General features: G+C 50.5%; 1 protein-coding gene across 3 annotated transcripts in view; it reads right to left on the bottom strand.

Annotated features, from left to right (window-relative positions):
* AHCYL2 (adenosylhomocysteinase like 2) overlaps nucleotides 1-20768 on the bottom strand; it is a 484174-nt gene that overhangs the window by 100226 nt on the left and 363180 nt on the right. For all 3 annotated transcript variants that reach the window (XM_086918893.1, XM_086918894.1, XM_086918895.1), the window contains exon 9: nucleotides 6368-6431. In XM_086918893.1, the coding sequence (XP_086775019.1) occupies nucleotides 6368-6431 (64 nt within the window). The remainder of the gene's footprint in view (nucleotides 1-6367; nucleotides 6432-20768) is intronic.

Raw genomic sequence — 20768 nt, 5'->3', positions numbered from 1 at the left:
GGTCATTCCTCCTAGGGCAAAGTGATAGGTCAACAGCCTCCCCTTAAGCTCAGCACCTTTGTGTAGTACCTCCCCCTTGAATCGCTGCGCTACCAATATTGCCACTCCAGCTGTCTTAGTAGCACATCAAGAGAAGAACAGAGTGAGAAATCTACGGGAACGGAGCCTGTGACAGTCGCGCGCCAGCAAATGAGTCTCCTGAAGCAAGCAGGTGTCGGTTTGTGCGTTCTCTAAGCATGACAGTATCGCCCTGCACTTCACCAGATTATTAAGACCCCTCACATTGAGGGTTAGGATCCTAAGAGTAGCAGCGGGCATGACCAATAGCCAACAGGATAAAGCTTACACTCAAGGGATCATAAGTGGCATCGCCAGTGCAAAGTGCCGCTAAGGAGGGTGGGGCGACTCGGGCAGGCGGGACTACACTAGAGCTAGGAAAAGTTCGGAGGTGGGGCACTGGCCACCCTCCCTCCCTCTACCCCCCCCCATCAATTCCCAAACTACCAAAGATGTTAAGGAAACAAAATAGTACAAAAACATACAGTCCAACAACCATGGTTGATTAGTGAAAGATATCTGGGTAAATTACCAACAGGAAAGTCCCCCTCTCTCCCGCCTACGGCCTAGGCCTTAGGAAATCAAACAATCTGCCTGCTACAGAGTCAATAGTCAACCAGGCGGGGTGTTGGGGGGGTCTGCAGAAATCGCCTCCAGAGCCGACCTTCTCCCTACCATGAATAACGCCGTGTAGGGTTTCCTAAGGCGCCGCGAAATACCAGTCTGAACGGATGGCCCCAGCTATAGGCGATATTGTGCTGCTGCAGGTGTGCAGTGATAGGCTTGAAGAACCTCCTCTTCTGTAAGATCAGGGCGGATAAGTCCTGATAGAGGACTGGGGATTGCCCTGGAAACTGTAGAGGTTGCATTTGTCACGCTTTTTGGAGGATAGCCTCTTTGGTGCGATAGTCTTGAACACAGACTAATATGTCCGGCGGTGGAGCCGTCTGGGCCCTCAGGGGACTCACCCTGTGCGCTCGATCCATTCGCAGCTCATTCTCCAATGGGGGAGCCAGAAATGAAATGAAATGAAACGAAATGAAAAAAGAAATTTCTAAAGCGCACTGCGGCCAAGCGGCTTCCTGGCGCTGAGGAGCACATCAGAATCTACAGAGGAAACCCAAGGAGATTAGCCGGGGAATGCCTGAAGGAAAAGAAAAGTTTTAAGAGCTTTACGAAAGTGAGAAAAAATAGGGATAGAGCGAATGGAGAGAGGGAGATTGTTCCAAATCTGGGTGGCCAGCACAGAGAATCGGGTACCCCCGGTGCGGGATTTGCGGAAGCGGGGGACGTGAAGGAGAGAAAGTGAAGAAGAGCGGAGGGTACGGCTGGGGGCGTGAGAAGAGATAAGTGAGTTGATGAAAAGCGGAGCAGAGCGAGCGTGCGCCCGAAAGGCCAAGCAAGCTAGTTTGAAATGAGACCTGAAATGAACCGGGAGCCAATGGAGGGTTTTGAGGGCAGGGGTGATGTGGGAGAATTTGGGGAGACGAAGGATAAGGCGGGCCGCCTGGTTTTGGATGGCCTGGAGACGGCGAGTTTCGTAGGCAGGAATACCTACGTACAAGCCATTTCCATAATCCAGGCGGGATGTAATGAGGGGCGTGAAAATGGTTTTAAGAGCATCCAAAGAAAAGAACTGGGAGATCTTACGGATTAAACGGAGGGAAGAAAAACAAGAAGACACGACGGAACTGATTTGGGCATGCATGGACAGATCATTGCTGATCTTGATGCCCAAAGTCCGGACAGAGGAAACAGGGGAGGGGGGAGGGCCAAAAGAAAGGGGCCAGTGAGCTGAGGACCAGGGATTAGACGAACCACCAGTGAGGACGAGCTCTGTCTTATCGGGATTGAGCTTCAAGTGATTGAAGCTCATCCACTGGGAAATGAAAACAAGAGTGGAAAAAAAGTTAGGGAGAGAGTCAGCTGGGGATGAAAGATCAAAGACGAGCTGGAGGTCATCTGCGTAGTTGTACACAGAGACCCCCAGCTCCAGAAGAGAGGAGATGAGGGGGCGAATGTAAAGGTTGAAGAGAAGTGGGGAAAGGGAAGAGCCTTGAGGGACCCCACAGGTGACCGGAAGAGGGGGAGCAGAAAAATCAGAGAGGTGAACTGCCTGTGATCTGCCTTGAAGGAAGGACGCGATCCAGGAGAAGGCAGTGCCTTGGATGCCCGCTGCGCTGACACGGTCGAGAAGGATGGCATGATCGACCGTGTCAAACGCAGCGGACAAGTCCAAGAGGACCAAGGCCTGGGGGAGATTGCTGTCGGCCTTCCCCTTAAGTTCATCCAGGACCGCGAGGACCACGCCCTCAGTGGAGTGGCCGGGACGAAAGCCCGCCTGGTGGGAGGCCAAGAGATGGTTCTCCTCAATGTAGAATGTGATTAAAAAGCTCCCTGGAGTAAGTAAACAGATCCTTTGAGTCCTCACCCATCTGCACTCCTCTAATGCGTATATTGTGGCGTCAGGGCCTGTTTTCCTGGTCATCGACATGGGTTTGAAGATCTACTTGTTGACCATGGATTCGGAGTATCTCCTGTTGCAAGGCCGCTATTTCGGTGTCCCTTCCATCGCTCTTACCCTCCAAATCAGTAACCCTATCACCAATTCCATTCATTCCCCGGCGGACCTCGCAAATCTCCAAAGTGAACTCTTGCTTGAGGGTATGGATGTCTTCTCGGAGAGCGGCGAACATGGACTCAAGGAACGCCTTGGTGATGGGTTCAGCTCCATCTTCCTTGCTTGGTCTTGGCCTAGAGGGACCGGCCGCTATGGTAGAGGCCATTGTATCCGACTGCGCTTTGACAAATAAGTCTTTGATGGTCCGGTCTTTCCTGTTTCTGGAAGAGGATATCGCCCTCCCCGTGGACGCGCAAGCAATGCACAGAGGTTCCCCACTCATCTCAGCTACCAGCTCCTTTTCAGCAGATGACCTCAAGGGACTACCTCTAGGCCCACAGGGAAGGTAGACTCTGGATCGCTCTAGAAGACGTGAAAAGTGTGCTGCTTCTGCCCGGGCCTCTAGTCGCTGCAGCCCCGCCTGGTCCGGCACGCCCGGCTCCGGCACTGCCCAACACCTCTCAGCTGACTGCCTCTTCGTCTGCCCTCTCCAGTCCGGCAGTTATCCCAGACGAAGGGCCGCCACAACAAAGCGTTCCGTGCCCTTACTCTCCGATACCCCACTGGCAGGCTATGTCACATGGGACCCTCACCTACACTGCCCTCCACTCACCGGCAATGTCTCCAGGATCCCCGCCGGGGCCCGCCGCATCCAAGCTGTCTCAGCCACCACTGTCACAGGCAGCCGCCACACACCACCCAAGAGAGAAACACGGGCCGGTCCTCCACCAACACGGCACTGTCCTCCGGCCCAAAGCCAACTGTGACCCCTGCAACAACTCCGCTCTCCTCTGTGGCGCTCAGTCCAGCAAGCAGCGGCTCGCAGAGTGGTGGTTAAAGGGGTCGGGCCTTCGGCATCTAGCAGGTCCGGCTTTTTAAAATCATTATTTATTAGGGATGAGGGGGATGCATAGCTCCCTTCCCTAGGACGACTTCGGTCCCAAGGACCACATTCCCCGGGGCTCAGCCTTTTCTAAAAAATGTTTTTTACAGAAATGAAAGATTCTGAGAGCCACCTCCCAGGCCGAATTTAACCCAGGGAAACCCATCCCCAGGGCCAGGTCTGTATTCTAGCTGCCATGGTCCCAACCAGGACACTCACTCACAACTGTTGGGGCTATGCTGTTGAGCCTCAAGACCCCTGCGATCCCGGTCGGCTCCCTGCCTCATGTGGGAGCCAGCATTGCTTTCACTCACAGGGAGCTGCTAAAAACTCAGCTCCCCGTGTGGGAAAGCAATTTTGCAGTACTTCCAGCAAGCGAGAGCATATTTAAAATGCTCTTGCTTGCAGGAAGTGGAGCGTTTGCTTTGGCTTGGCAGGTGCGGTAAAGCTTCCGCCAAGCCACAGCCAACAGCTACGTCCCGGTGAGCCCCAAGGCCACCTTTGGCTCCAGGAGGACCCCCTCCATTCTAATTTGTAGGGTCTGCCCCAGGGAGGTGGTGGTCCCCTGAGCTGAGAACAGCCACAGGTGGGGGGCACCACGGCCCTCTCCAAATTATTTTAAAAGATAGACCTGAAGAGGTGGTGGTCCCCGGGAACCAGGGGGGGGGGCCCAGAGCCTCCCCAATACAAATGAATCTTAGTCACTGAAAGGTGGTGGTCCATTGGGCCAGGGGGGGTCCGAGAGGCCCCCACATATTATATATTAACCTAGTGGAGGTAGTGGTCCTCGGGACATGCGGGTCTAAGAGGCCCGAATTTAACAAAGAGAGGAGTACCACCAGAAGAAAAACAGAAGGTTTCCTAATGGGGTGTTTTGACTGGCAAAAGGGAAGGATTCATCCTTTTGTTAAAAACCCCTCACTCACCAACCTAGTGGTGACATGCTTTATCATCAGGGTCCACGCTGGTGGCCTACCGTCACCAGGTTGTGCTTCAACACCTGAAGTACAGTGGAGCAGGTTGTGAATGTAAGTGCAAAAAAAATGTTAAAAATTGTCCTGGTTTAACTTATAAAGCAGCGGATGGTAGATGTAGGTAATAAGCCTCGCACGTCACTACAGAACTAATATGTTGAACTGAATGACGAGACTACCCCCTGCCCGCTGAAGCATTTGATAGCAGAATAGGAGTATTTCGCTTTTTTATTTATGCTAAACTAATTTTGACAGAGCATTTCACCATTAGCGATTTTTGCTAATAGGTACACGAGGATCTAGGATAGGGTGTACCTTTTAGGGGGTACACACCGTCCATTTACTTGTAGATGGTCCTGACGAATACCTAGTACTCACACTTAAGGTAGAAACATGTTGACCAACATACCAATACACATATAGAGATAACCGTAACCTCCCTCTCAGTATCTCGCCCCTTTTTTAATATTGTCCAGTTGCTTTAAAATAAAATTCATATTTTCTATAAGTTAAACCAAGACCATTTTTAACATCTTTTTTGCACTTACATTCACAACCTGCTCCACTGTACTTCAGGTGTTGAAGCACAACCTGGTGACGCTAGGCCACCAGGGTGGACCCCGATGATGAAGCATGTCACCACTAGTTTGGTGAGTGAGGGGGTTTTTAACAAAAGGATGAATCCTTCCCTTTTGCCAGTCAAAACACCCCATTAGGAAACCTTCTGTTTTTCTTCTGGTGGTACTCCTCTCTTTGTTTAATTCAGTCCTTGATCAGGGGATCAGGAGTACTTTCCGTTCACCTCTGGTGAACACCATCCCTTGCTCTCCCATTTGTTTTCGAAAAAAAGGTCTAAGAGGCCCCCAAATAATTTTTGGCATGTGGCACGGAGGAGCTGGTGGTCCCCGGGGCATTAAAAAGCCTCAGGAGAGCAGGTGCACCCACCCTCCCCCATTACCTAAATGCCCCGGAACCTGGCCCACCAGGGAGGGGGGGTTCTTTGTGTTTGTTGGTATAATTTTCTGTGTGATTCATGGATCAGAAAAATGCTTTTTTGGCCCCACAGGACCCTCCCTAAGAGGCGTAAGTGGTCAGGATATTTCTACCCTGCCCCCTTTTCTTTCTTTTAACTGTTTTTTCTGGGACTCGAATCAAGCAGAGTCCCAAGATGGCTGCCATCACTTCCTGGTTTGCAGTGTTGACAATCAAATCTCAGTACAACATTGGAAGGGGTCACAGATCCTCCACATGTCAATATATACAATTGGAATTTTCTATAAATAACTCCGCAACTACTGAACAGATTTACACCAAATCAAAAAAGGCACTTCCCTGAACCAACATGTACTTTTCTACCACATTTGGTGCAATTCTGTTCAACAATTCGGGCTGTAGAGGTGTCTAAAGTTCCTTCGGAAATTAACATGGGGAAAACGAGTTTTGGGGCCCCCTTTTTTCTTGACCCCCTGCTTGACTGATCACCCCGAAACTTACAAGACAGCGGCTAAAGTGAGTGGCAAACTAGTTTGTAAAATTTCACAAGAATCCATCAAACGTTGCCAAAGTTGTTGACAAATGAAAAAACGTTCTTCCTAAGGGAACTATACCCTAGCTATAACTACCCACAGGCGACTGCCAGCAGATAGATATATATATATATATATATATATATATATATATATATATATATACATACACACACACACGCGCACACACACACGTGAATGATCAGGTTATTTTTTTAATTAAATAAATTTAACAGAGATTCCAACCAGACACTTGTAACAGTAGTATTTATTTACATGCTATTGTAAGTAAAATCGGAATGCATACCTCGCCATAACCACAAACAACCACCTGTTTTCCACCGAACATCATGTCTGTTGTCCTCTTGAGGCTGAAAACAAAGCAAGACATATGACATGCAAAAAGATTAACAGAGTGCATGCAAGAATTATGAGGACAGGTGCAAAAAAGTATATGAAAATAAACATTTATAGAATGAGTAAAGAGTAATGGTTATTGGGCATAACAGAACTTATGAATTCAATCGACCAGCTGTTTCATATTTGTTGTAAAGAAAGTACAAGACTTCAGGCAAGTAAGTAAGTACGTCTTTAATCTGTCATCCATTCTCCGGATTGACAAGCTTCCCAACATACTAAAGTGAACTCTCAAGGAACATTCCAAAGGGGAAGGAGGGAGGAGGTGGGGATTGTACCAAGGGAAGGACAAAAGGAGATTAAAACACATCTCCCTTCGCAGGGGGAGGATATAATAGAACCAGGAGGATGCTAAAATGGGTGAACACATTTCTGCTAAGGAGGATAAAATACTATAAGTCATAAGATTATCACAATATTCACTCAGCAGATTTTCTCATTGTCAACATAGAAGATATCAGAACCAGAAAAATGTGAAAGATAAGGGTATTTACTTGAAAATATATTACTCTAGCATCAGTATTTTCATTATATAGTTAAATATGTGATTTAAACGGCCATAACACAGGAATTCAGGAGTCATGCCTCCAAGCTCAAAGAGGAATGCTGGAATGGAGAATTTAATTTTGAAACCTGGAGAGGAATCTGGTCTTAACGTCAATTTCTTGAGAGGTCTCCTGAACATGCAGAGGACATATTGAAAACAACGCTGTCTTAGACAGTCTAGTGCTATCAGAATCATACTAATATTGCGGTAACTCCCAGTTTATTAGTGCTGATGGGTTCAACGAGATCACTTAGTAAGAATAAAGACATTTTCCTGACAACTTTAGCAAAAAGGCATTGCCTATCGACCCAGGTTCTGGATACCTGGAGACAAAGTCTTAATGCTTCCTCTTCCTTGTGGAGTTAAGAAATCCACATACAGATATTCCCAGTCACGAAAGAAATCATGCAGAATCTCAACAGTTAAGTCCCACTAATGGCTTTCTGATGAACGTGCCTGCCTCAATGTTGAGAAAAGTGGAGGATGAACAGCCATGATCTCCGAATTCAAAGCTACCCTAAACAAACAGGCAACACAGAAGGAAAAAAGCAGACCGAGCATTTCTACATTTGATGTGACTGGAGAAAGGGGCAGCTTTTCATACAGCGACAACTAAAGGACCAGAGATGGAGGATACGTCAAAGCTGTAAGCACTATAGAGCTAGCTCGTGTGATACCATCTTATTTTTGTTTTATTTTATTTTCTAATAAAAATGCTGCATACAATTGGCAGTCAACTCGGAGTGCTGTAAAAAGGAACTATTTAACAGCCATACCTTAACACCCAGGTCTTAAAAGGTGTGCAATGGAGAATGGACACAACTGTGACCTAAACGTAAACCACTTAACCATTCAATGAAAATACATAAGTAAATAATTTCCAGGCACACAGTGTTAATTAACTTCTTACATGACAGCAATGTTAGCTTTTGTCACAGCCCACGCAATACCATTACTGTTATGTCAACACATTTAATGAGCTGGAACGTAGTGTGATCAAATTGTGCCTTAGGGTTATTAGGCTATTATGATCATTTAAAAGCAATAAAGACAGCTTTTGCCCCCAAGGCAGCTTGATAATATTTACGGATATTTAAAGCTCATTAAATACAAAAAACAAGGATGGAGCTATGAGCACGAAAGGCTTCCCTCAAAGGGTCTACTCTAGTCAAGGGCCATGTCACAGGGCTTCATGTTTGTCATACACTCCTCTCCAAAACCAAGGTCTGGCTCCGCAATGGGGCTGCCTCTAAAACAGAAAACTGCTCAAGGGAAAGGTTGATTAGCATACAGATCAACTTTGTTAATCTTTAATTTTTCCACAATTCTACCATTCCATTTTTCATTATTTTTATGTGGTAAAGTGGCAAACAGCCCATTAAATCTTAAATATGTTTTTAATGCCTTTTAACCAATAGACTAGTGGAAAGCGGAGTGCTGAATCAATTTAAGAAAGGAGTCTTTAAAGCCTGATGTCATCTGAGATGCAGTAGTTCCCAATTGAAAATTGTTTAGAATGCTCCAAAGGACACCAAATTCCTTTTACTCAACTGAATGTAAGATACAACTTCTTCAACACAGCAACTCTGGCTGTTGGTAGGGTGTGCAGCTTCCTAAAATTAAGGACCCAAGTCAAAAGTTTGCAAATGTAGGGATGTTTTTCTCTGTAGTATCTAACCTGGACAGCACACCTTCCATTCTTTCCTATTGAGGTAATTTTGGCATTTTGAATGTGTAACTTTTTGTTCAGGATGTTCAAAGGCTTGTCATCTGCCATTTTCACTTTGACAGTCTCCGATTAGCCTGTACGGCAATTTACTGAATTTTATTATGCTTAAGGAAGAGCTCCTGAAACAACAAAAGAAATCAACCCCAATAGTGGCCCTTGTATTGTGATAGTCATATACACAAGTTCACCTTACCATGTATATGGAATTCATTTTTTATCATAGATGCAAACACCAGTAGAAACAGGCCCTTAGTACGACAATGGGTGTCTTCAAAGGTGGTTGGAGGAAGACCTCCTGCTCCCTTTTAGCCCCATCAAGAGCCCGCCGATCTACCTGCATGCATATTTTTAAAGCTCATCTGTGCTTTCCAAAAAGTGCAGTTTTGTTATTAATCTTGAACAAAGGAACTCATATTATTCTTTATGATAAAGGTACAGGAATGCATGAAGGTTGTCCTTGATGGAAAAAAAAAAAAACCTCTTCTTAGTAAAGAAATTTAGATTATGATGCTAGTACACAATGGAATGAACAAACAATTACAGGAAACACACATACCAAGGCTGATAATCACTTTAAGTAATACAGTACTCCGCTTTGGCTTTCCAATTCTGTAGTCTGCCTTTTTCCAACGGATTACAGTAGGTCAGGGTAAATGCTCGCCCCATACCAAGCTTCCACAATGTTTGAATCTGGATAGAAAATCTAATGCAATGCAGTAATTTCAAGGGTGGATGAGGATCATTTGTTAATTGAATTACTGAGGCTACAAATGAACAAGTTATTTAGCTTCAGTCATGTTCTTTCTCATGGATATTGTCCTTTTGGCAGATTCCTTAAGTGAACCATCCCAGATGCAAGACTGGGTCTGGAAAACAAAATTGCAGTGCCTCCGCTTCAGCACCTCATGGTTCTCAATTACTTCACCACTGATACATGCAGCTCCATGGTTGATTATTTCACAGCCACAAATGTTACCACTCATCTCTAGTGACAAAAATCCAATTTAATTTTACCACCCCAACAAAATTATAGGGCATGGGTACAGAAATATAACTTCACTCAAATAAGGGGACGCAGCAGGGCCATAAGGAATTTGTAGGAAGAATAGTATCCATCAGGAAAAACACTACCAAAGGTAAGTAACTTCTAGTGGATACATTTCCGGCAGCTTCCTTATGTTGGCTACTCACAGTTCAGTTCAGAAAGTAGGTGGGTGAGTGAAGCACAAGATCTACATCTGGAATATTTGAAGGTACGTCTTACCAAACTGTGAATCCACTTTAAATTTGGTATCCAAATAATCTTTGGTGAGAGAGTTTAAGGAAGACCTGGAAGCAACCAGAAAAATCACTTCCGTTGAAATGTCACACAGTACGGCAGAAGGTGCTTCGTTCCTTCTTATCAAATGCACCTTAGAGGCTTAAGAGACGATCCCAGCTCATCAAATCATAACACATCTTCACTGCAGAAGAAATATTCCTAAAAATGTTTTTCTTCTTTACAAACTTAAGCCAAATGTTTCCCCACTAAACCCCAATAAAATGTGACTGTCTATACTACACTATTTCATTGAGTAGACAATGGCTCAAGACCCTTCTTGAATCGAGTCTCACAACATTTCCTCTTCCTTTGGTAGGCTAGGAGGAGGATAAAATATTGACAAAGACATGAGCAAGATGAAATTTCAACCTCTGGCAAAAATAGAAGACTACAACCTCAAGCTCACCATATTTTTAGAAAAAAACTGATTGAGGGGGAGAAGCAGATAAAGCATGCAACTCACATACCCCTTCTGGTCAAAGTAGCAAGCAGGAATACTTTCTTGAACGAGAACTGTGAATTACACAAATTAAGAAGCTCTAAAGGCAGGCCCATCAAATATGTGAGAAATACATTTAAATCTCATTCCGGCACACTAAAAGGAACCAGAGGGTACCTTATGCAGCAAACCTTTCAAGAGACACAAAAACTAGTGGTGACTTAAATAACAACCCGTGATCAAGGGAAACACCAGGAAGGAATCACAGTCAAATGACCGGTCACATGTTTTTAGTATTAAATGTTTTTATTGAAAAAAAGGCTCTTTCACAAAACAATGGCATTATAGCGGACAAAGTATCTATCACATTGCAAGAATTAATAGCTGGATCAACAGGACCCAGGCATACAGAAGGACTAAACCGCCCCCACTGCTCCCAATGTGCTCGGAGTACATGCCATCTGCAGTCCAGCAGTCCAAGAGCAAAAACAAGTATCCAACCCACTCCCAACCCTCCCCAACCCAACTCCCCCCTACCCTACCCACCCTCCGCCCCCATTCAGGATCAAAAGTCCCATACCATACATACTGCCTTTCATCCCAGTCAAACTTGAGCATCAGTCTGTGATAAGCGTAGCAGCCGCAAATACCTAGGGCAGGTCACTTTCCTAAATTCAGTGGCCAACAAGGACTGGAAGGGCTGCCACAACTCAGCGTACTTATCCCCGTCCCCTCTCTTGACTAGGGAGAGTTTCTCCATGCCCAAGACGGATCAAAGCCGATATAGCCAGCTCTGATGCGTAGGAACATGTGAGGTGCGCCACAAAGATAGTATGTGCTAGATGGTGGAGCCCAGTGCAATCGCAATTAGTCGGCCCCTAAGGGTTCTCAGAGGGAAGGTAATAGCGTTTGGGAGCCCCAGAAGTATGTATGCCGGGAATCTCGGGATTTCTGTTTCGAAATGGGTATCTATCTCATCTAGTATGGCCTTCCAGTACCCCTGAATGTGTGTGCAGTCCCATAGGAGATGTGTCAGCGTGCCCCGCTCCCCGCAGCCCCGCCAGCAGGACGCGTCCCTAGTGTGATCAATCTCATGCAGCCGATCAGGGGTGTAATACCAATATGTCACCAACTTAGTGAACGTGTCCGTCAACCCCATATGATATGCTGAATGCCGCGCGCGGTAGCATATGTCATCCCACTCCTTATTACTCGGGTCTCGTCCCAGCTCCCTCTCCCATCGGCACCTCCATTATGAACATGCGAAAAGCGCTCCAGTAACATACGTTAGATGTCCGAAATGAGGCGTTTGTCCGTTGTCCGGGTAAGGAGCCAATATTCATACCGAGTAAGTTTCCGATCTGCCCCCTCACGGATCTGAGGCTGGAGTGCCCAGTGACGCGCCTGAAGATAGCGAAGCCGCTCCAACTCTGGCAAGCCATACTCCTTGCGCAACTGCTCGAAAGGCAGCACTCCTTCTCCTGATTAGAGGTGGAATAACACCATACAACCTGCCGGACGCCACCGGGCAAAGGCCCGGATATCTCTACCCGGCCCGAAGTTCGGGTTCTCCAATAATGGCGTAAGTGGGGCTGGGAACGTTGTTAAGTCGTGTCTGACGCTGGTCTGATCCCACACCTCCAACGCATATAAATTTAGGGGCCGATGTTGCCTGCGGACGAAGGGGATCTCTTGGAGCGGTCGGCCCTCCACCGCCTGATCCTGGAAGAGCCAGTGCCTCTCAGATTCCCACCTACTCCATTTCACAAGGGTCCGGAGTTGAGTCGCCTGGTAGTATAGCAGGAGGTCCGGCAACCCCAGTCCTCCCCTCTCCGGGGGGAGCATCGCTAGCCTCAGTTTCATCTTAGGTTGCCTTCCATTCCAAACGAACTGCGCTAGCTCCAACTGCGTGCGACGGAGCCAGCCCTCAGGGGGCCGGAGCGGGATGGCGCGGAAAACGTACAGGATCTGTGGTTGAATTGTCATCTTCACCGCCGCCACTCGCCCCAACCAGGAGAGCGGGAGGTGCTTCCAGCGCCCCAATTCCGCATGAATGGTTTGGTGGAGGTTGGTGTCGTTAATGCGGACCGTGTCGTGTAGGGTAGCTGCCAACTGTTTCCCCAGACAGGAGACCGCCTCGGTAGCCTATCGGAATGGGAAGCGCCCTTCCAAGTCGGCACGGGTCTGAGCCTCCAAAGAAAGATCAAGAGCCATGACTTTGCCATGTTAACCTTAAAGCCAGAAACCATCGCAAATTTATCAAGGACCCCAACACAGGCCGGTAGGGAGGTCCCCGGGGAGGCCAGGGAGAGGAGGACGTCGTCCGCATCGAGGCTGATGGTATGTATGTACGGCCCGAATTTTATTCCCCTGATTCTCAGATCCGTCCGCAAAGCCTGGGCCAGTGGTTCCATATAGAGCGCAAAGAGCAGGGGGGAAAGTGGACACCCCTGTCGAGTCCCGCGCTCGATGGGAAAGCTGGGTGATGAGCAGCCATTGACACGCACCGAGGCCATGGGGAAGGTGTAACAATTCAGGACCCACGTGCGATACTTAGGTCACAACCCTGCTTTTATCAGCACTTGCCCCAGATACGGCCCATGGACTCGATCAAACGCCTTCTCGGCGTCTATCGCCAGCATCATGTACACCCCCCGCGTCCTTGTGGCCAGTTCGATCAAATGGAGCGCCCGTTTCGTATTGTCGGCCGTTTGGCGTTCCGGTATGAAACCCGCATGATCGGGATCAACCAATCCCTGCATGAGTGGCGCCAAACGAGCTGCAAGGATGCCGGTGTAAAGTTTAAGGTCCACGTTCAGGAGGGATATGGGCCCGTAGGATCCACACTGCGCACGGTCCTTCCCCGGTTTAGGGATGACCGACACCGTGGCCTCCATCAGGTCCCTCGGGATGCCACCGGGAGCAGAAAAGGAGTTGGAGAGCAGTCAACAGCGGGGCTAGTAGGCGGAAAAAAGTTTTGTAAAAAATGGCGGTGAAGCCATCCGGCCCCGGCGTCTTAGCTAACTTGAGGCGCGAAATCGCCGATATCACTTCCTCGGGACGGATCGCACCGTCCAGTGCCTCCGACTGAGCTGCCGAGGCGGCTGGGAGAGTCACAGACCTTAAGAAAGCCTCACTCTCCTCGGGATGAAGCCAGTCCCCGGTGTACAAGGAGGTGTAAAAGTCGCTGAAAGCTTTGGCTATCTCCCCATCCTGAGTGACCCTGCGCCCTTCCGCGGTGAGGATCTCCTGCACCGTATGTCACTGCTGCACTTCGTGGAGCGCTCGTCCTAACAGGCGCCCGCACCTGTCTCCCCCTTGTAGTACATGTGGCGCACCCTCAAAGCGGCATATTCAGCCCGGTCGTGGTCTAAGGCTGCCAATTGTTGACGTGCCTGGCGTAGCGGTCTCCAGACGCGAGGCGCCCCTGTCCGCTGGTGGATCCGCTCCAGCTCGCGTGCCGGAGCTGTGAACTCCTCCCTTTTGCGCGCCCGTTCTGCATTGTCCGCCGCCGAGAGGGCTATAAACTCTCCCCTCAGCACAGTCTTGAGCGCCGCCCAGTGTGTCGCCGGAGAGGTGTCCTCAGGCCGATTATGCGTTAAGTACTCCAGAATGGCCCCTTGATCTTATCTACTACATCCTTCCTGTGAAGAAGCGTTTCACGTAGCCTTCAACAGCGCGCAGCGCGTGTAAGGGGTGGGAGTGAAAACACAGCTGTAAGCGGCGCGTGGTCTGAGAGTGTCATGGCACCCATTTCTACCTGCGACGCCAGCGCCTGAAGTGAAGTAGAGACCAACAGGTAGTCTAATCGTGCATAGGTCTTGTGAGCGCCAGAGAAATACATGTAGTCCCTGACGCCAGCATGCAAGCTCCGCCAGAGGTCCACCATAGCTCAGCCAGCCTACGGCGTCCTTCCTCCGAAAGCGTGCCTGCCTGTGTGGTGCGCTGCCCAGACCTATATAGAGTGTTATCAAAGACCAAATTAGCCATGGCCGCCTCCCCGAGCGCTCGGTGAAAAAACTTCTCCTGCCCCTCATTCGGTGCATAAGCTGAAATAACTGTAAAGGTGTCTGTCCCCAGGGAAAACCTATAGGAGAGCAGGCGTCCCTTGATTTTGGCTTCTTCGTGCAAGACCCTGCCCCTGAAGCGTTGTGCCACTAGAATTGCCACCCCCGCTGTCTTCGTATGGGCAGAAGAAAAGAGTTGTGTGGGGAAATGTCTGGATTTCAACCGATGGCAGTCCTTGGCTAACAGGTGCGTCTCCTGTAGGAGACAAATATCCGCTTTGAGTTCTCCAGGAGCGATAGGACCGCCCTGCGCTTCACAGGATTATTGAGACCACGCACATTCAGCGTGAGGAGGCGTAATTCAGTCAACGGCATGGTCTACACTCTCGCCTCCTCTCTCTGCCACCCCGACCCCAGCTAACCCCACCGGTCCTCTTACCCCTCACTAAGTGCTGGGCCGCCACTCCCAGCCCACCTTGCGACCCATGCCAGCCCTCCACAGCTCCACTTACACACATCTTCTCAATCATACTCTGATCCGGAACCCCACCCCCCTCCCGTCCCCCCGTCCCCACCCAACCCTTCCCCACCCCCAGCAAACTAACCCGAAAACCACCTCCACCCCCAACATGAAGGATACAGAAAACAGTCTTGTCCATCATCCACTAAAGTAGAATCACAGTGAAGAACAGAATTGGGGGAATGTGTCCAAATCCATCGCCTCCCCTCCCGCCGCCGGCCCATCCCGGCCTATCCCAGCCGCTCATTAAAGTGCCACAGATTGTTGAGTCCAATGTTCAACCGCTGTCAGTTTTCGCCAACTCCATCGCTGCCGTCTCCACCGCCGCTCGCTGACCCTCCTTGATCTCCACCGCAGGCGGTCGTTTCGGCCTGCGCCTCCTTCGTTGCTATTGCCACTGCCCGGAGGTGTCCATCCCGGTTGCCCCCCTAGCAGACGGCCCCTCCTCCTCCTTCGGCTCCTCGATGCCCAAAAGATGGCATGCTTCCCGGAAGGACCGCAGCTGGCAAACCTTATTGTACCACTTAAACACCAGTCGGAAGGGGTGGCCCCAACTGTATGAGATGTTGCGCCGTCTCAGCTCCGCCGTGACCGGTCTGAAGGACCTACGTTTTTCAAGGGTGATGGCCGCCAAGTCTTGGTGCAAAGACGGCGAGTGGTCTCCAAAGGAGATAGTCCCCATCTGACGAGCCTTGTGAAGAATCTCTTCATTGGTACGGAAATCCTGTACGCAGATAAAAATATCCGCCGGCATGGCTGAAGCGGCCCTGGGCGGACCCGTCCGGTGGGCCCTATCCAGGCGTAGATCAAGTCCGCTGGCCTACCCAGGATGTGGTTCAAGAGGCCCTGCGTAAAGTGGTAGAGATCCTCAGTGTCAGGAGTCTGTTTCACCCCCCAGATCCTGATGTTGTGCCACCGGGAGCGGTTTTCTAAATCCTCCACGTGTGACTGAAGGTCCACCTGCTGGTCATTTATACGGATGATTTCCTGCTGTAGGGCCTCAATTTCCACGTAGCGCCCATCACCTTTGGTCTCCAAATCAGCCACTCGTTCTCCTATGGCATCCGTGTCCCGGCGGGCCTCTCTAATCTCCTCCTGCAGTTCCTTCTTCAGAGTATGAATGTCCTCTCGAAGACCACTGAAGAGGGATTCTAGAAAAGCCTTGGTGATGGGCTCCTCAGCACTCGATGTTCCAGAGGTAGGGCTGCTGGTGGCCATTTTGTCAGCTCCTGACCGCCGTCCCGACGCGCTGGACTCCGACCGCATCCCCGTCGTGTTAGGGGTGAACAGGTCTTTGATGGTCCTAACTTTCCGGGCTCTTGCGGTGGACATACCCCACGGGGCCTGCCACCGGGCTGCTGCTGATGCTCTGTGGCGAGGTGGTACTAGGCCGCAGGCGCGTGGGGGAGGCCTGCACCTCTCTTCAAGCACCCGACTCGCGGGATGGCTGCCATAGATTCCCAGGCACTCTGGCCGCTCCGACCCCGCCCGCCGGGCCCCCATGTCAACCCCGCCACCGCCTCCAGGTAGTCCCACTGTCCAGCCGAGGCCCTCAGAGTCCAGTGAAGAGGGGCCGCGTCGTTCCGCGGCACCCCGCTGGCTGTTCAAACAACGCGGCTGCCCCAGCGCCCTCTTGACAGGCCCCGCGACTTCTCGCCGTTCCTCACCCCAGTGCGGGACCCCCCGGGGTCCAGCATCCGATCTACAGTCAATTGGAGTCCCGGCGGCGAGGCCCCTGCACCGAGCCGCACCTCCTCCTTCTCCCGCCGGGCCGACCGAGGTCAACCCTTCCTCGGCTAGGCTGCGCTGGCAGCGGCAGGTCCGCAGCACCCCCCGAGCAACTCAGCCCCGGGGGCCTCACGCGGAAACCGCGCGGGCCAGACCCACCACAAACGCACCACCTCTCATGTAGCCGGGCCCCAGCTGAGGCGCTCTCTGGCCGGGCGTGCTCTGCCACCAGCCCCGGCCACGCCTCCGCTCACCTCCAGGCCGCTCCCGGGCCGAAGTGCTCCCTGCGCCTCTGGAAGCCGCAGATGTTCAGCCAGGCTCCTTTTCAGCACCGAGCCTGTTAGGGCGCCAAGCGCTCTCCAAGGGAGCCCAAATACGGGGGTGGAATCAGGTGCTGTAGAACTCGATATACTAGCGGCCGGCGGCGGGAGCTCCGGGAAGCACGTCCGCTCACACCGCCATCTTGGCCACGCCCCCGTCACATGTATTTAAAGTTACTCTTATTCAGGCCAAGACACTGCCAATTGCAAAATGTGAACTAACTCATATTACAAAGGATCTAACCCTTTCTTAGCACTCGTTTTGTAAAAAATATAACTTGACTATGTAGCCCTACTTGAAGGCTTTTAAGCAGCTAACAAAGCATTCAGACCTTCCTCAGAAAAACTCAAGCGTGCTAACCTCTCAAGCTCCTGGTTAGAAGATTCAGTGACTGCATTGTTGGATGAATCACCTGACTGCTACGAGGAGACAACAAGCCCTTTTCAATCAATCAATCACAGCATTTGTATAGCGCGCTACTCACCCGGAAGGGTCTCAAGGCGCTTGGGGGAAGAGGTCCGCTACTGCTCGAACAGCCAGGTCTTGAGTTGTCTCCTGAAGGCGAGGTGGTCCTGGGTCAGCCGGAGGTGGATGGGGAGGGAGTTCCATGTCTTGGCCGCCAGGTAGGAGAAGGATCTGCCTCCGGCAGTGGCTCTTCGGATGCGTGGTACGGTTGCGAGGGCGAGCTTGGTAGACCGTAGCTGGCGGGTGGGCGTGTAGAAGGCCAGGCACTAGTTGAGGTACTTGGGGCCCAGGTCGTGGAGAGACTTGTGTGCGTGGGTGAGGAGCCTGAACGTGATCCTCTTGTCAACGGGGAGCCAGTGCAGGTCCCCTCAGGTGGCCGGAGATGTGGCTGCGTCGGGGGATGTCCAGAATGAGTCTGGCGGAGGCGTTCTGGATGCGTTGGGAGTCTTTTCTGTAGCTTGGCTGTGGTTCCGGCGTAGAGGGTGTTTTTTGTAGTCCAGTCGGCTGGTGACGAGGGCCTGGGTGACCGTCTTCCTGGTTTCGGTCGGGATCCATCGAAAGATCTTGCGAAGCATGCGAAGGGTGTGAAAGCATGATGAGGATACGGCGTTGACTTGTCTGGTCATAGAGAGGGAGGAGTCCAGGATGTAGCCCAGGTTGTGTCCCTGGTCTGTTGGCTTGGGGGCGGTGCCCAGGGCTGGGGGCCACCAGGAGGCGTTCCAGGCGGAGGGTGATGGTCCCAGGATGAGGACTTCCGTCTTGTCTGAGTTCAGTTTCAGGCGACTGTTCTTTCATCCCTTCATGTAGGCTGGTTCTGGCGGTGTCGGGGTCTCTGGTGAGAGAGAGGATCAGCTGGGTGTCGTCGGCGTAGGAGATGATGTTGAGGTTGTGTTGGCGGCTAGAGGTCTCATGTACATGTTGAAGAGGGTGGGGCTGAGTGATGATCCTTGCGGGACTCCACAGATGACTTCGGTGGCCTCGGATCGAAACGGGGGGAGGCGGACTCTGTGTTCTTCCGGCGAGGAATGACATGATCCACTTCAGTGCCTTCTCTTGGATGCCGGTGTTGTCGAGGCGTTGGGACTAGGGTGCGGTGGGAGAGAGTGTCGAATGCTGCGGAGAGGTCCAGGAGGATGAGTGCCGCTGTTTCCCCGTTGTCGAGCAGGGCTCGGATGTCGTCGGTGGCTGCGATGAGGGCGCTCGGTGCTGTGGTTGGCTCTGAAACCGGACTGCGAGGGGTCGAGGGATCCGTTCGTCTCGAGGAAGGCGGCAAGCTGTTTTTTGACGATCTTCTCGATGACTTTGGCAGGAAAAGGGAGGAGCGAGATGGGTCCGAAGATTTTGAGGTCCGCTGTTGGTTTCTTCCAGCTCTCCGGGAAGGTGGCGGAGTTGAAGGAGGTGTTGATGATGTCCCGGAGTTGGGGTGCGATGGTGGAGTCGGCCTTGTTGAAGACGTGGTGGGGGCAGGGGTCGGTTGGAGAGCCAGAGTGGATGGTGTTCATCGTGCGGGCTGAGTCTTCGGTGGTCACCGTGGTCCAGGTGCGGAGGGTGGCGGTGGGGTTCGTTGGTTCGGTGCGTGGATGGTGCGCCGAAACTGTTGTGGATGTCGGCAATCTTGCGGTGGAAGAACGAGGCGAGGGAGTCGCAGAGATCTTGTGAAGGGGTGATGTCGTTGTTGCCGGTGCTGGGGTTGGAGAACTCCTTGACGATGCTGAAGAGTTCCCTGCTGTCGTGGGCGTTGTTGTCCAGTCGCTCCTTCAATGATTTCTTCTTGGTGGTGCGGATGAGCTGGTGGTGCTTGCGGGTGGCGTGTTTTGAAAGCAGAGGTCACAGATCTAAGCAATTCAGCTTCACAAGATTCACATACCACGGACGCCAACTCCAATCTGAAAAAGAAAGCATCTTTTTCGCCACCCTTTGTAACAAAAGTGTCATAAATGCATAACCTATATCAAATTCTCACTGTATCAACACTACATTCCCTAGAAAACTCATTCTCTCTGGGAATGCTATCACACAATGAAGCTGAAAATGACACATTAGCAGCAGTCACTTTCGTGTGTGACAGCAAAATTAGACTCTCAAGATGTATCCAAGCCACGGGCATTCTGTAACTTTAGAAGAAATAGATCTTTAGAATGACAAAGAGGAAACAAACTCTCAGCCTCACTAAACCATTTTCTCATCTTCACTGGATCATGCCTTCTTGAAAGCCAATGTGTCAGAGTTAGAGCCAAACAAATTGCCAAATTCCTTACAGGCTTCACAAGGTCACTTCAGCTATTTAAGGAAATGTTTTCTCCTTCAAGTAATTCCCAGACTTAGCTTTCGCTGCCTTTATACTAGACTAAGTCATTGAATTCTTCAATTCTACCGATGTTGAGCCAGACATCACACCCAAACTGGATTCAGACAAGGATAATGTCAAAGGCTTCAACTGTTTTGAAGAGGACTTCTTAGCCTCTGAAGTAGAGATCGAAGAAACCGACCTTACATGGAGTCTGCTTGATGCGCTCTTATCAACCCTAATAGCTACAAAAGGCTCACAAGAAGGTTGCTGCTTGGTACAAATAGCCAACATTGCATCTGTGAATGTATCCAAATGAGAGAGGAACCTCCCCTCAGACTACAGCTGTAGCCTGAATAGATGTGCCCTGGGGAAGATATTGCAGACACCTCCATGATAGCCTTTTTCTTTCTGCGACTCCTGAGTGAAGGGGAGGACGACCTTTTCTGCCGATATTTCTTGTGCCTCTTCTCTTTCGACCACCCTCCTTGAAGCAGATCTAGAGTTTGATATGGCAGCCAAAGGCTAAATCCGAGCACAAATGTCAAGCGTTGCTAAATCACCCAGCTAGTTGAGGTGTTTATCATGAGGATGGAATATGCTACTTACCAGTATGCATCTGTTCTTGGCATGAAGGGCTGCTGACATTCATATCTGTGCATAGATCGCCGCCTAGTGTTGGGTCCAGATGATTGCACATTGTTGTCCTGGAAGAGTCTTCGAAGTATCACGAGATAGGTGGCTCCTCCCCTGGACTACAGTGCGCATGGGCATCCTCTCCATCCCCAGATTGTTTTTCGCCATTGTGGCAGAGATGGAGTGTAATACTGAAAGTGATGACCATGCCTGAAAATGATTCTGAGAGCTACAGCTGCGACAGGCACCGGGGAGGAGGGCGGGCGATATGAATGTCAGCAGCCCTTCATG

Source organism: Lissotriton vulgaris, chromosome 1_1, assembly GCF_964263255.1.
Source record: "Lissotriton vulgaris chromosome 1_1, aLisVul1.2, whole genome shotgun sequence".
Taxonomy (NCBI): domain Eukaryota; kingdom Metazoa; phylum Chordata; class Amphibia; order Caudata; family Salamandridae; genus Lissotriton; species Lissotriton vulgaris.
Note: the sequence above shows the minus strand (reverse complement) of the source record. Positions and strands in the feature narration are given on the sequence as shown.